This window comes from Ambystoma mexicanum, chromosome 6q, assembly GCF_040938575.1.
Source record: "Ambystoma mexicanum isolate Mex_15411 chromosome 6q, UKY_AmexF1_1, whole genome shotgun sequence".
NCBI lineage: Eukaryota > Metazoa > Chordata > Amphibia > Caudata > Ambystomatidae > Ambystoma > Ambystoma mexicanum.
This window is the reverse complement of record NC_090937.1, coordinates 406,454,130-406,469,715: the sequence shown is the minus strand read 5'-3', so window position 1 is coordinate 406,469,715 and position 15,586 is coordinate 406,454,130. Positions and strand designations below refer to the sequence as shown.

Genomic DNA, 15,586 nt, shown 5'->3' with positions numbered 1-15,586 from the left:
AGTGTTAAAGGCAAGCCCGTCTGTGCTTGTCTATGCCGAGGATGGGCCGTGGACCAGAGAGCTTGCCAAAGCAAGGAGATAGAGGACACGCCACTGTTATCAGTGACAATTGATGTACAGGGACTAATTCAATTATATTCTCACCATGAACACCTGAACCTGGCTCCCCGGGACACCCCTCTTCCTCTGGGTTTGTCTCCCGGTGAGCTGGAGGGGACGGGGACTGGGGCTGTAGCCAACATTGTGGACAGGGATGGGTGTTCTCAGCAGGGAACTGAGCGACAGATGGGGCTAACACTCCCCCTCTCAGAGCTACGGGGATTGTAGATTAATTCAAGGTAGGCAGGAGTGCATAGTGACGACATCCACTCTTTGTTAGTGGATCTAGCTCCTGATTTGCTCTGCTTGATGGAAACATGGTTTACCTCTGCTTCCAACCCCGACATTGTGCACATGCTTCCCGATTAAAACAGATTATTGTGCCTGGACAGAACCCTGCCTATTAGAGGGGGGATTAGCCCTAATTCACACAGCTTCTATCCACTGTTCCATGTGCCTTTAGACCACAATAAATCTTCACTGTGAACTGCAACTGGTGAGGCTTCAATATACACTGAACTGGACAGCGCACATCCTGGTTGTTCATCGTTCACCGTCACAGCATCCCATGCAATTTGTTAGCGATTTTTGCACAGCTTGAGGCTGACCTGACCTTAAATCTTACAAATCTCATTGTTATGGGTGACTTTAAATGTTCACCCCAATGAGCGTAAGGATGTACATGCTTGGAACCTGATTGCCATGTTAGCTGACATATCCATGGGTATGTGTAATTATGTCCCTACTCATGGCCATGGCAAAATATTGGACTTAGTGTTCTCAGAGAAAGATCTATTAACCATTTTTAACCCACTTCCGTTGGTCTGGTCAGACCACTTTCTTTGCCTTTCACCATTGCCCTACTGGTATCTCCTGATCCCCCTTCTAAAACCCAGTGGTTCTGGGGCAGGGCTCATCCACCCACTGTGGCTGACCTTCTGCTCGGTAGTTCTAAGCATGTTACCCCTATAGAGGGATATGATCCTGGCACAGCCTTGATTAATGCTATGTCAGAGGAGGCTGATGCTCCGGCCCCAGAGGAGATGCGATTATGTTGGTCTAAGCCGACAGCAAAATCACAAGGGGGGTCCAGAGAGTCCTTCTGCAAGACATTAGTCCCGGTTACTAGAGACTTTACCCACATTCTTTAGCTCACTATCTTTCACAGATGAGAAATATCCAAAACATATCAGTCTTTGTCCTGCCCTGAGGCAGTCCAGCACCAAAATACTAGGCAATTCACCTCTGAAGAAGAGTACCAACAGCAACCCCAGACATGTGTTTCGGTCTGGTTGGACCTCATGAGTAGGGTGGAGCTGTGCCTCTCAGCACCTTGGTTTGGCCCAAACATGTTGACCTGCAAGCGGGCCTGCAGACGGGGAGAGTGCAGATGGTGCACAGGCTATGATCCAGACACTGAGTTAGCATATAAGCAGGAAGTGTATTGGCGCAATTAAAGAAGCACATTCTCTTTTCTTTGCCAATCGTATTGTCTCTGCGTCCTGGTCCTCAAGAGAGCTCTTTAGAGTGACAAAAGTGCTATCCTTACTGCCCTCATCAGGAAATTACCCATCTTGATCTAAAACCTAATATGATGCAATTATTATTTTCTTCTCAGAGAAAATTGGTAAAATCAGGCTTTCTATAGGCACTGCCATATGGAATGACCCTAACTTCTCAGGTCTGACTACCTCACCTATTATGTGCCTATACACAAAATGTTTTGAGGCACAAGAGGGAGGAGGGAACAGGGAGGGCAACAACTCAAAAGGTCCTACTAGGCATTGTGACATTCGGATTGTGCAAGTGCAGTAAGAAGTACAGGAAGTGGCGGGGTACGGGGACTGCCGACTAGCCTGTGGATTTCTTCAATTTGAGCTATTTTTTTATTATTTAAAGTGCAAACTGGTTAATTAAAACCTTATACACTATATGACATAATATTACAGTAATAATTAAAAGATATATAGAAAATATAATACATGGCATAAACAACAGTAAAGCTCGATAGACTTACACAGTACATTTCATATTACATTTAAACATGTTTCGTCATCACAGATTGCCTCAAATCCAAGTCCATAATCTTCAACTCGGTACAAGGCCTCATATTATTCAAAACATGGCATCACATACCCATAGATCTAATTATTTGGGATTGCTCTCTTCCATATATAAAAGACTGCACAAATGTAGACCATATTTTCTGCCATATAAATGGCTGACCAAAACTGGTCAGATAAAATCATTCTTAGGTCACACACAAAGTTACCATAGCCCCTAGAGCACCATTCTTGCAGTTTCTCACATCCTGTGAGTATATGTCTAATAGATTCTATCTCCCTATTATAATGTCTACCCAGTCTTTCTTCCCTAGATATACCAATCCAAGCCCCTATATATTCCCTGCAGGGCAATATGTTAAACCTAAGGAGGGCAATGAATCGCGCCAAATTTCTGTTTCTGGTCTTAAACAGATAATGTCTAGGTATCGTGGGTTTTATCCCTTGGAGTACATAGGTCCCATATTGTTTCTTTTTGGCAAGATAAGACAAGTTAGCATACAGGTGCCACTCAAAAGCTTTCCTTTTAAGATGTTAATAAGTCTCATTCATTTCTCCCAAATTTGTGGGCATCTTCATATTTATTTCCATGAGAAAGGAAAGTGTTAAGCCTTTCAGATTTACCATGTATGTGTTCAATTTATCTTGCATATACATGCTTTTACCGTTAAGGCCCATGAGGCTCACTCCTTCCCCTTCTCCCAACACAATCTTCATATAGAACTTACAGCACCGTATTTTCCAAAGTGTTTTAAGGGATATCAACCCTAGTTCACATCATATTACTTCGATTGGGCTCAACCTAGGGAGTCCCAATAGGGGTTTCCACAATTCCCCCTCTAATTTCCCAAGGTTTTCCATTTCGATAACCCGCACAATTTCGATTGAATATAAGGTGCAGGAATAATACATCTCTTATAAACTTCCAGGTAGCCTTCAATGGAATATCCACCTTTGTCGGTCATATATTTTTTCATGACATTCTATTTTTTCAAAACTTTAGTCTCAACCATCTCATAATAGAAGCCACTGAGGGGTTGGTTCATGATAGGTATCCCTAAGTAGGGGTATATATCTACTACTTCAAGAATGTCTGTGTTGATCTTCCATCTATATAACATTTGTTCTTTGTTCCTTTACGATCCTCCAAACACCATCATCTTGGTTCTATTTATACTTAAGTTGTTTTCTTTAGAGTAATGGTGCAAAATTTCAAGCATCTTCTGCAACCCCCCCAGTGTTTTGTCAAATAGTATAGTATTGTCTGCATACATGGGACCATTAATTACAAACGCTCCCACTTTTGGAGGAAAGAATGTGAGCTCATTATTGATGAGATAGTGGTTACTGTGTTAAACAATCTTAAGACAGCTTCCACCCTGACCCAATGCCCCTTCACCTTCTCCAATATCTTCCTATGAAAACTATTCCTCTATTCACTGTGGCTCTTCCACACTCTTTCCTTTCTGGTACTATTTGTGGTCCCCTGAAACACATTCTTGTCACCCCTCCTTTAAAGAAGCCCCACCTAGATCCAGTCATGGTGGTTAGCTATCGCCCTATTTCCCTTCTTCCAGTCTTCATGAAGCTTATGGAGGTGATTATAACACATCAGCTCTCCTGCTTCCTGGTGGTGTGTGGGGGGTGCCTAGTATGGGGGGCAAGTGCCTGCCAACTTCTTGCGCATCTGACCTTATACAGTTGAAAAGGATGGCCTTCTTCTACTTGCAGTGAAGAGATGTCTGTCGGAAGGCTCAAAGAATATGAGGAACTCCTGTTTCCACCTTTGCCATGGGATGGCGGGCGTTCCCGGCCATTATAAAAACGTTCAGGTGTGGTTCTACATGCTGCAGCTCGAGGGTGCGATTGTTTGTGGCTTCTACAGCATTTTCATCACCAATTGCCTGCTATCTTCTAACATCTCCTACAAGGAGCTGCCATGCACAGTCATACTGTGCTTCTTTACTAAAAACTGTGTGTGTTGTGGAGGATTGCGTGCAAATGCAGTGGTTTCAGTAAAGTTAATAGATTTGGTGTTGGTCCCTAGAATTATTTATTATTGTCCTCATGCGGGTGGAGGTAGTCGAAATTGCTCCCCACCATGGCCATAAAGCAGCGTTGCTGTTACAGCTGTGCTACCTGTGCTCCCTCGCGGTTGCTGGAGGCCAATGGTTGCTAGGTACACCAGAGCATGCTGTCCGGGCCATGCTGTGAGTTTCTTTCCAGTCTCGGACTGTGCACATAAAATTGAGTAGTGCGCGCATTGGTCTCACAAGCCCCAAGTCCTTTTTGTTTTGCACTTTGCTTTTTCCTTTGTTTGTAGCATGAAGGCATCGCAAGCTCATTGGGCTGAAGTGGGACGGACGGTTCACCACCTGCCCCAAACCCCAGTGTCGGAGCGTCGCTCGGTCGAGGCAGAATGCTGGAGCATGGAGGTGTGTACTCACACCCTGCTCATTGACAGTGTTATGTCCTCAGGTAATGAGATGCAGATGTTTATGTAAGTCTCTTCAAGTTTATTCATGGAGCAACACGCAACACTGTCTGCCTCGCACAATCACTTCCATCCCTTTCTCTCACTCATGGCTCTGCCTCCAACCACGGCAAGGAAAGTTCCATAGCCCGAGGCAGTGCCATGTGGCACGTGAAACAACAGGATGCTTTATAGTATTTAGCTTTCTGCTTTTAAGACTGTCATATGAGTCAGATAAATTGTGATTCTGTGTAATGTATCTGAAAAACATGAATGGATATGCATTTTTTCATGGCCAAATCTGAAAAAAGTTATTTTTAATTTGAAAAAAACAAGGAAGATGTTCCCAGCAGAAAACACGTGAAATGGGTGAACTGGAGTTTTCTGTTGGGAATCTGTTAAATAAGTGGAAGTGTTGGTGAGATTTGTTTAAACTGTTATTCTTAAGAAAGGGCATCCTTGCCTATAGCAAAAAACAGTAGGAGATTGCTTAGCGACTACCAGAAAATGCTGGTACAAGCAAAACATATGATCTCACTACATGGAAGGGGCACCGAAACAACTCTTCGTCTGAGGTGGTATACATTCCAGCACTGGCCTTGCACAAAAATGATTATCACCTCCTCTAAAATTAGCTAGTAATTGTAAAACTGTGTTGTGCACGATATGCTCAAAAACAAAACAATGCATTTTCAATCTGGGTTGCTTTGCACCCGAGATGACACAGGAATCAGCTGTGAATTTAAATGGGATGTTGTTATTATGCAGGCATAATTTCAAGAAACGGCACTTAAAGCTTACATGTTCCAGAAAAGTGCAGCACGTTAACAAAGACTGTTCTGGGTCCTGGACTGGATGATCGATAATAACCTTTGTCTGAATGCCAGAAAGTTACAGATTATTTATGTTGTCACCACCACCCTGCCTTCTCTTTCCTTTGCGTGGTCTCCATCTTTCAGAGCTACTCATACCCAGGTGGCTTCTGCAAAGAGGTGCTGTGTTGTTTTTGTTAAGCTCCTTCCTTTTGGCCTTCAAATGCAGGATATCACAAAGAAATCACAATTTCAGATCCATCCCCACAGGCGCATACAGTCTCTCCTGAACACATACCAGAAAATGTATAAAAAAATAAACAAAATGAAAACACATGCAAGGGGTCTAAGGAAATGGGTGTAGGATTAAAAATTAGGGAACCTGTAGTTAGGAAAATGTGAGATGTGTATTCAACATTGTAGGCTTTGAAAGCTGTTTTTGACATAGGCTCTCTAAAACAGAAAACTGCAAATATATCTTGCATTGCAAATCCTAAGCTTTCAATTACAGTGAATGCATTGTGGGGTGCATTTACATGCCTTTACAGAAATCCTTGTCACCTGAAAAACGACATTAAATAGTGCCACCAAAAACGACTGTGCTGTGCTGTGCTGTCCCCGGCACATGTGTGGCAAGCATTTGAACACTTCACCAAGAACGGCTCTACGTTTGCTTTTCTTTCATCTGAATAGTTATGTCCTGCATTCCGAACGGCTCTGCAGTTGTTTTTCATGCATCTGAATAACAACAAGTATGCACTAATTCCAAAACAGCCTTGTTTTACTGTTAATTCTCATGAGGGGGAAGGATGTCATCATTGCAACCTGAAACAGCTTTTTTTCCCTTGCATGTGAACCGCAGCGCTCAAAACACTGCAAATGAAGAAAAACGGCTTGGTTTTTCTTTTTTATTCTGTTTCAAATAAAAGAACCCTGTGCAGTACCCCTAAGCATCAATGCACCAGCAGCAAATGCAAACCCACTCAAAAGGACAAATTAAAAGAATCCCATGACTTACAGAACCGCATTTCAAATGTTAGATGAAAAACGGCTTGCACAAGTGTTCTAAATAAAGAAAAATTACTTTTAAAAACCATTGTGAAAGGGAACTTTGCTCGCATAGAAAATGTCAGCAAAATATGCAGTGGGTGGGGTATAGAATAAAGCCATATACATTATGTTCTCCCCCACAAGAATTCCATCACCTTGAGGCTCAGAATACCAGTAAAACCAGTTTGTGGGCTCAGGTACAGAACTCAATTCACAGACTTGCCTCCCACTGGAAATCGCACCAATAAGTGAACCATTCCGCAATGACATGTGATGTGTCTGGGGGCGTGATGATTCTCTGCTCTGCCAGACTAACAGGCAGTACTAGCAGGGAGGACAAAGAAAGCAAGCGTGGCCGTAGTTTGACCAGGAAGTAGTAGTTCCTCCAGCACCCACTCCAAAAGACAAACTTCAAAGGGTGCAATAAAAGTATTTTGTTGCAAGCTGAGCCGGGGGAGATATTTGGCTGTGGGGGATGAAGCACCGCCCTGCAATATGTTACAGATCCTCTAAATTGACATTAAAGGATTGATTCCTTTTAGACATTTCTCCCAGCACTCAGAATAAGATGTGATTTCCAGGAGGTTCTGAAGAGACTAAGCGCATGTTCCTAGGACTTTGTGGACTGAAAATGGTGAGTAAAGACTTGTTTCTGGCTGATTATAGATGGGACAAATATGAAAGTTGGTGGAAGGATGGAGATGGACATTATGAACATGTTTAATCATTTGCAGAGTTATCACTGTTATGCATTTCATGAAAAAGACAAAATGGTGCCAAGAGGCCATGCTACCTCGCACAGAGTTGGCAGTCGGCTTGCCTAATTCCCTATGACCACCCTGAAACCGCCTATATATTTCTTATGACGGTGTCTAGTATAAGTTTAAAGTTATGATACATAACTCAGTTTTGAGAACAAAGAACTGTAATAAATGCTTAACAGACACATGGTGCTCCCCCCCTTGAACCAATCATGCCAGGGGCCGGAGAGAGGAATGGGAAACTGTCCCATCCGGGGGTAGGAGTAATTCTAGAGTACTCCCCTAGATTGCAAAACAAATGATGTCCTTTGGGCTATATAACGACGGACTGTACTAGACAAAGAGGAGACACAGACAAGAATCTGGGGAGACAGGAGGAGGACGGAGAGGAAGCAGCTGTTCCCATCCAAGAGAGTGCAGAGACCAGACCCCTTGCGTAGCTGTCCGGAGAGTCCTGAGATCCAACTGGCTGTCCAGAATCCTATCCAAGCTGTGCAGAGACCAGACCTCTTGCCTAGCTGTCCAGAGAGTCCTGAGATACAGCTGGCTGTCCAGAATCCCAAACCAAGGCTTACTTTGTAAGTAGCAAATAACCCCACCCTAAATTACATAACCTTTTCCTTTTTGCAACATCACCCCATTGAAAATGCCATTGCAAATCCCATTGAAAGTCCCAAATGTCCAGTATAATTCTTTCACCTTTCCATAGAATAATCTGCATTAGCCTGTGTATGTTAGTGTATTCTTTTGATAAATCTTTCAGTTGTCTGTATAAGTCCTTAGTATCATTTTGAAATAAATCAATGAATTCCCCCATTGAAATTCACGTTCAATATTGTTGCCATTCAAAATCAACAATCTTGTTGAGTGGTTTTATTAATTATATTCCTTAAAGTATAGCCTCAACAGAATTAGTCTCTGTGTAACTGAAAATAGAATGTGCCCGTGTATTGTGTGCATTACCCCACAAACCTATAACTTGCATCTGTCCTATTAAAAACCCAAGCCATAGTCCTATTGAGAGCAATCCCTTTTGTCTAGAATCCTATCTGTTATGTGCCTCTGTCCTTGTCCTTAAATAACAATTTCCAAGTTTGAAAGCTAAGCCCCTTTCCTTAGCTACCTGTCCTTGCCAATCCCGTGTAAAATACATTTCCATTTGCTGTTTGTATTTCTCTTTTGCATTTGCTTCTTCCCAAAATCGATTTTCCTACCTTGTTTCCACGTTGCCCTGGTGTGCTGATCATTAGTCTCTAAGCTTCCCTATATCAAGTGTAGCAACACACATTTCCTTTCATTCTGTTCCACCACAGTTGTGAGTAGCTGTGGGAGAAATAATCCAAATCCAATTCTGCCGTTTTGCTCCAAAAATGGGTTTTCATTTTATTTTCTGACTTCCCATCTTGGGGTGGTGGGCTTTATTCCAAATCCGACTTTAATCCCTCTATCCTTACTCATTGTCCCTGCCTTCCATTCAAAGGGAATTAAGTTAGCTGATGTTTGGGGGTGAGTGTTGCAGGGGGAGTGCTTAACCTTGGTGCTATCACTTGCTTTAAAACTATTTTTCCTGTTCTGTCATTAAAGATCCATGTGATCTGTGTTAGGATTTCTTAACCAGTTGTTCTGTAGGAAGCACTGCATTTGTGTTGCCACATATTAGTGTCTGTTGTATTTTTAACATGTTTTCCTTTTTCATTAAATCATAAATGAATAAATATCTTATTGATACACACCGGCCTGGTTCCTAGTCCATTGTGACACAGGGTGTTTGTGAAGGTCGGGTGCGAGATGGGTTGTGGCCTACTGGTTTATTAAAGATAAAAAGCGTTTTTATTGTGCACTACATTCATTGTCAGGGGAAGGAGTCCCTGGCTGGAGTGTTCTGTGTTATAAAACCGTGACAGCCTATGTATGGATTCAGCGGCCTACTTGTGCTTACAGAACATGTTTAGCATGGTATATAGCCGAGGAACAGCTGCAAGAGAATACATTGATGCCCTGGCCAGAGTGCAGATTTAGTCAGTGTCAAAGACCTTTGTAAGACTACACTAACTGTAAAAATGTATAAATGCTCGACTTATGAATGGAGGAGAGCAGACAAAGAGAAATAATGAGAGGGCAGGTGGTTCACATGACAAATTGTGCGACCATTTGAAGTTAGCAGCAGCTTTAATAAATACCTGTGTCTCTGTGAATTAGACAAAATTCTGTTCCAGTGTTTCATTTGCCTTAAAGTTATTTTCTGGACACAGGCAGGAATACAAATAAGTATTTTGCCACAGAAAATCAGGTAGGGAAGCTAGGGGTAAGGTCTCTGGAATATATCCAATTAAATGAGTATTATACTGTGAAAAGTGGCACTAGGGAGTCAATAATAGTTTTGATGATAAATGCAGAGAAAGAAACACTGAACAGGGATTGCAACATTAGATACTGATTAGGGTACAAGGGATTTATTGAATCTGCCTGCTGGTATTTGAAAGCACATGTAAGGAGACCTAGTGTAAAGAACATTGTTAGTTATCTTCTGCAATAAGAAGGGATGGGCTATGATCACATTAGGAGAGGATAACAAGTGGATACAAAGTCCTCTCCCTTAAATTGTGGGTGGTGGGGGGCAGATCTGTGTATACCCTTAGTCCATTAGATTGAAAATAATTAATGTATTCCCCTATAGAAAAGAGCACAGGATGATTCTTGTTACAATTCAAAAATTAACAAATCTCATTCCAGTGTGTCATGTTCACTATAGCTGATAAAGTAGTTGGGTGACCTTATTTTCCTGCACCCCTAACTTTCTTACAGAAGATGGGTGTCCGTGGTCCCAGATAAGGAATCCAAAAAAACCTGCCTTTCTTCTGAATGTGCTGTGTTCCCAAACAAACATTCCCATTGATTTCATTTCCAAAATCCTGCCTTTCAAATTAAAAAAGCCAGACGAAATTCCCATAGATTCCCAGTCCCCAAGCCTTGTCTTTGAACTGAGGGGTGTCACATATAAATGATGCCTGGGGGATGTGCTGGGAGAAAAGAGCATTTGATAAATAAATTAATGACTGTGGGCCTCATTACGAGTTTGGAGGCAGCCATGGAGCAATTAGCTCCATGGCTGCCTTCAAAACGGGATCCTTTACCGGGTTCCTGCAATGGGGACTTACCGGGTCATTCCGACATTGGAGGAGCCGGTAAGTCCTCCTTGCAGGAACCATTCCCCATTCCCATTGAGCCCCCTAGGGCTCAATGGGGAATGGGGATGGAGGTAACAACGGGCACATTATGAGTGTCCCATTGTAACCTCCCTCGTCCCCTCGCGGGACACGGAAAAGACGTCTGGTTTTACCAGATTTCTGGTCCGGGTCCTGCAAAGGGAACCTCGTAATACGTGCTCCCGGAATGAAGGGGGCCGATCCCGTACCGGCCCCCTTCATTCCGGGAGCACAAGGGTTGTAATGAGGCCCTGTGTGTTTTTAAAGTTTCCTATGTATTAATGTGCACAGAAATCCCACATGTGATCTGATTTAAAATGCAACCTGTGTTTTGTTGTTGCAAATTAAAGTTTTCTAAGAAATACATGCCAGTCTATTGATGTGAGTACATTTTATATGTGAGTATTGTGTTGTGCCACAGAGTGGGTGGCTTGTGTTATAGCAATTGTTAATCCTGTAATTTAAATAAATCAATATTACCTTCTTCTATACACCGGCCTGGTTCCTGGCTTACTGGTGGCACTGAGGGAGGAAGCTGAGTGGTATTAAACAGGTTGGAAACATGGCCAAGTCTGAATCTGTTAAGCGTTTTACTGTGCGACACCTTGATTGGGGAGGGAAGGAACTCCCTGAGTTGAAAGTGGCCATCCCATAAATTGTTACAAGTTCTCCCTGTTTTCTTCCCTGGCCCAAATGCGTTGTGTTTTTTTCCCTCCTGTGCCCATGTCCGAGTGAACTGTTATAGTTGTGTACTGCTCAGTTTTTGCTGCTGCTCCGATCTCTGTGTGTGGTTTTTTAACGTTGCACTTGCAGTCAGAAAAACAAAGCCCATTGCCTCCCTCCCTAACGCTGAAACCTCAAGTAAAGAAGAAGCACATTCGGTCTTCCCTGACCATCTACCCTCTGCTACCATTTTCCAGAAAAGAACTCATCTGTCAACGATCCGTCTCTCTCCTCGCCTTCCGACCTGCTCTTCGATCCTCTAGCATCATAGTTTTTTCAAGTATGGTTTTTCGCTATTTTAACACAATACACACAGTGAATTATTTCAGATGTAATCCAGCGTAACACCTCTATTACCGCTTAACAAAACAGTGCCATGGTGTAGCCGACATATTCACAAGCAAAGGGGATATCACACATGAGTGTGGTAGAATAGTGTGGTGCACCGCTATCATCACACGAGCAGCAATTTCTGCTGCGAATGAGGGACGGTTCATCGCCTCAGACCATTACTTGGTGGCATGTCGTTATCCCAAGCGATAATGACACCTGAAGAGGCCCATAAGGCACTAGCACATTGTGGAATAAGCAATGCGTGTTATGGAGTTTTGGTGTTGAAGTACAAAATGTTACTTTAAGATTAAAGTAAATAGACAAAATGAGTATTGGGGATTTATTATGTAGTATTTAAGTGGTTGTCTTCATAAGGTAAATATGTTCATTGCAACTTGGTTTAACTGGAACAGGTTGAACATGAGCATGCATTATGTTATGTAGAAATTAATGTCTTTTTTTATAAGAAAATGAAAGCATTTCCCAACCTTTTTCCTTTCCTTTCATTAGTTAAATAGCAGTAGTCGTTGACTGCACTGTAAACATTCTGATTGGCTGAGAGGAAGCTAATAAGAATATCCATGTACCAATACCGTGTAATTCCACCTTTCTTGGATGCTCCATAAAAAGCATGACACCTCCCATTGCCGTAATACATTTAAAAGTCAGGTTCTCCTCGCAAGGGATGAGCTTGCTACACACAACGAGTCAGCAGTTCTATTTTTAAATGAAATAGTTTCCAAGTTGCTGCGTTATCTTTGAGACAAAACATGAGTTTGACTATTAAATGGTGGAAATTGCGTAATCTTGTGGCATCAGTGCAGTACAGAGTGTGGAGAGGCAGGGATACCCTCTGCCCGGTTACATATCCTGTACTCCCACATGGACCCTGGCCACAGATGGGGTTTCTCTTCATCTGATGTCTGACAGAGACCTGCAGCTTGATGCACAGACATGCTCACCACAACTACTAGTACTACTACGGCTATGAAAAACACAATTTTGCAAGTCACCAAGTCGTTCCGTGAACAAACCTCCGAGCAAGGCCAAAGATGGAATTACTTTATAAGATCAAAGAACTCTGAGGTAACTTGCAATATCCTTTTTAAGTATGTTAGGACATACTTTAGTCCTTAGAATACAAAAACACAACGACATCACTTGTACTCTTGATTGCATTGGTGCAAAAAAAAAATCACACTGGTTTGCAACTTGTATTGTGTTGTGAACAAATATCTGAATCCGTATTTAATGGCGGTTTTGAGATTTCAAATGAATGAGTGATAACATAAAGGTAGACCCATGCCCTGCTGTTCTACACTCCAGCAGTGCACAGAATGAAAATAGTGCCACCCGTGTCCCCTGATCGACTGATTGACATTCCCATGGAAAGTAAAGAAGAAAAGAAGCTGAAAAGATATTCAAATCACAAAGTGCTTTAAAAGCAGTTGGTCCTTAACTCTGTGCTGTCAGCAAGTAGTGCAAGCACACAACACAACTGAAATCGTGTATTACAGTTGGGAACCATGTTATTGTCTCATTACAGGTGAGTAGTTAAGACACAACAAGACTGTAATAAGACACGTATATACATATTGAATTCACAGATAATGAAGGCTGCCACGTTTTATAAAGATATTATGTATTACCAGACATTTGTTACATAAACAGCACACCGCCCCTAAAAGAGGGCCTAGAAATCGTGCTTTACTTGGGCAGAGAACTCCAGTCTGACACATGTTACCATTAAAATGTGCTTGATGGGGGGAACATGAGTCCTGATCATATGACTCTTGTAGCTGTAACGCCGCCGTAAGAAGTAGTCATGGGGTAGCTTTAGAATAGGAACACATTCCGTTTTTAGGAGGGCTGTCTTTTGTTTCGAGGAAGTGCAGCGGCTTGGCGGTGGTGTCACAACTAAAAGATTGATATGTAATCAGCCAGCTGAGGTGTTACAACGAGAGGAGTATACAATGGCCACAACGACAGGATTATGAAGATGTGACTGAGAAGAAATACAATAATCATGTCTGCATTAGTTTCATAAAAACATAAATATGCAAGTAGTCATGTTTAAAAAAAAGAACACAGCAAGGGGTGCCGCCGTACGTTTGCAGGGCGGTTGTGTATGGTTGGGATTGCATTCTGCATTCCAGTCACGTGTCTCCACAACTCTTGTAAAAGCTCGCTTCACCCTGTGACCAGAGCTACCTTAACTTTTTGAAAGATACCGTGAAAACACTCTGAAAGTTCAACGTGTTAGGGGATTCTTTCTTCAAAACACTAGCCAAAAGGTACCAGGACGGTGGAATTCTCCTGCCATCTGTTCAAGGCCGAGGGAAATACAGGAGACAAACTACCCCCTGTCTGCACTCTGGGAGCAAAGGGAGGCAATTTGGATACCTCCAAAGAAAATAAAAATACTCCCGGCATGTTACTTCTAAGTCTTAATAACGAGTTTAACGCAATCCCTACCTGCCATGCCAGTCCACAGTCTCACTGCCCCACCATCATTATGTTCCCCTTAACATTTATTTGTGCATGCATTGTCTATACCACAGCCTCCCTGAAGTACCATTACAAGAATAGTGTGTGCTTGGCATCCAGTCTAACCGCAGCCTAGAAGGGATTGGGGGTGTCTGGCCCAACCCGAGGCCTCGGCATTATTTACAAGGAGTTATCTGGGGATACACAAGTCAACACTTCACATTCCCAGGGTCCATTCAGTCTCAGCCTTACCGCCGCCTGCTGGAAAGCCCCCTTGGTGTAGGTTCCTCCGCCCTTGTAGGTGATGGCCGGGATCTCCTTGTTCAGCAGGGAGCACTTGTGCTGATGCGCCTGGCTGGAGGAGATGTAGTCCACGCGCGAGTGCACGTTGTTCTTGGAGGAGAAGGTCACGATGGCCACGCGGGTGGCCGAGGGCACCACGGGGAAGTCGGACAGCAGCTTCTTCACGAACTTCAGCTCGTTCACGAAGTTGGCGTGGCCCACGCTCGAGGACTCGTCCACCAGGAAGACCAGGTCCAGGAGGCCGCTCTTTTCCCTCAGCTTGCGCACGTTCCTCTTGAAGAACTGGCCCAGCTTCTCCACTTTGTTCTCGGTGGCGTCCAGGGGGTGCCGCCTGCTCTCCGCCAGCTGGAAGTGGTGCGGCCCGGAGCTGAAGTTCAGGCTCCGGTACAAAGGTACATGGTGAAACGCTGACGTCCAGCAGCAAAATAAAGGCAGCAAAGAAGAAGAAAATGTCAGAAATAACCACATTGTGGTTTGCCCCATGGCGCGCCAAGCAGCGCCACAGCCGTTATTTGCGTTTTATGTTGAGGAGATTGCGTTGTTGTCCCCCGCAGTCTCACAATCCCACGCTCCAAACTCTGCCGCAGCAGCGCCCTGCCTCTGTTCAGTTGCTTGCACTCCGCAGGACTGCGGGCTGCATTTCTCTGCTCTGGCTCGCTCTGCTTCTGCTTGAAACAAAACGCTCGTTTCCCTTCCCAGTTCCCACTCCCCTGCTTAAACTACAATAAAGGGGGCAGGGACAGCCGGTGGTTCTTATCTCTCCATCTAACAGCACACGTGTGAAGGCACCCACCCACCTACTCACTCCCTGTGACCGCCTCCCGCTCCTCGTGTGCGAGTTGTTGAGATTCCGTGTCACCAGAGCCTCATTTCTGTCAGACTGTCAGCATTCCTGAAGAAAAAAAAAAAACATAGACACGGACAGACCTGATTGATCCCATATGCCTGGCGAGGAGCTGCAGACGCTGTTGTGGGAGATGTTGAATGAAGATATAAGGAGTGACTCAGTGAGTGAATGCAAGTCATATGCACTAGAGCTAAGGTTTGAGGTAGGTGGGGAGTCAACCCCCCACTCCCTCACGCCGTCTTCTACGCCCCCTCCCCCTGCAAACTCACATTGACCCAGTCACACGGGTGGGGGCAAAGACCCGTTAGATCGTTTTTGGTAGTGGAAAAATGTTTGCAGAATCGATATTACGCACGTGTGATTCTCCCAGGGCAGCCTTTACGTTCAGGCACGCTTTAAAGTCCGGGGCGTACATGGAAAGGGAAGTAT

The 15,586-nt window shown here is 43.7% G+C and overlaps 1 protein-coding gene across 2 annotated transcripts in view; it reads right to left on the bottom strand.

Annotated features, from left to right (window-relative positions):
- The window catches only part of SVEP1 (sushi, von Willebrand factor type A, EGF and pentraxin domain containing 1), a 1,471,106-nt gene extending 1,455,860 nt beyond the window's left edge, over positions 1-15,246 (bottom strand). For both annotated transcript variants that reach the window (XM_069630907.1, XM_069630908.1), the window contains exon 1: positions 14,260-15,246. In XM_069630907.1, coding sequence (XP_069487008.1) covers positions 14,260-14,793 — 534 coding nt within the window. In that variant the 5' untranslated portion in view covers positions 14,794-15,246. The remainder of the gene's footprint in view (positions 1-14,259) is intronic.
- Between the last annotated feature and the right edge of the window lie 340 nt (positions 15,247-15,586).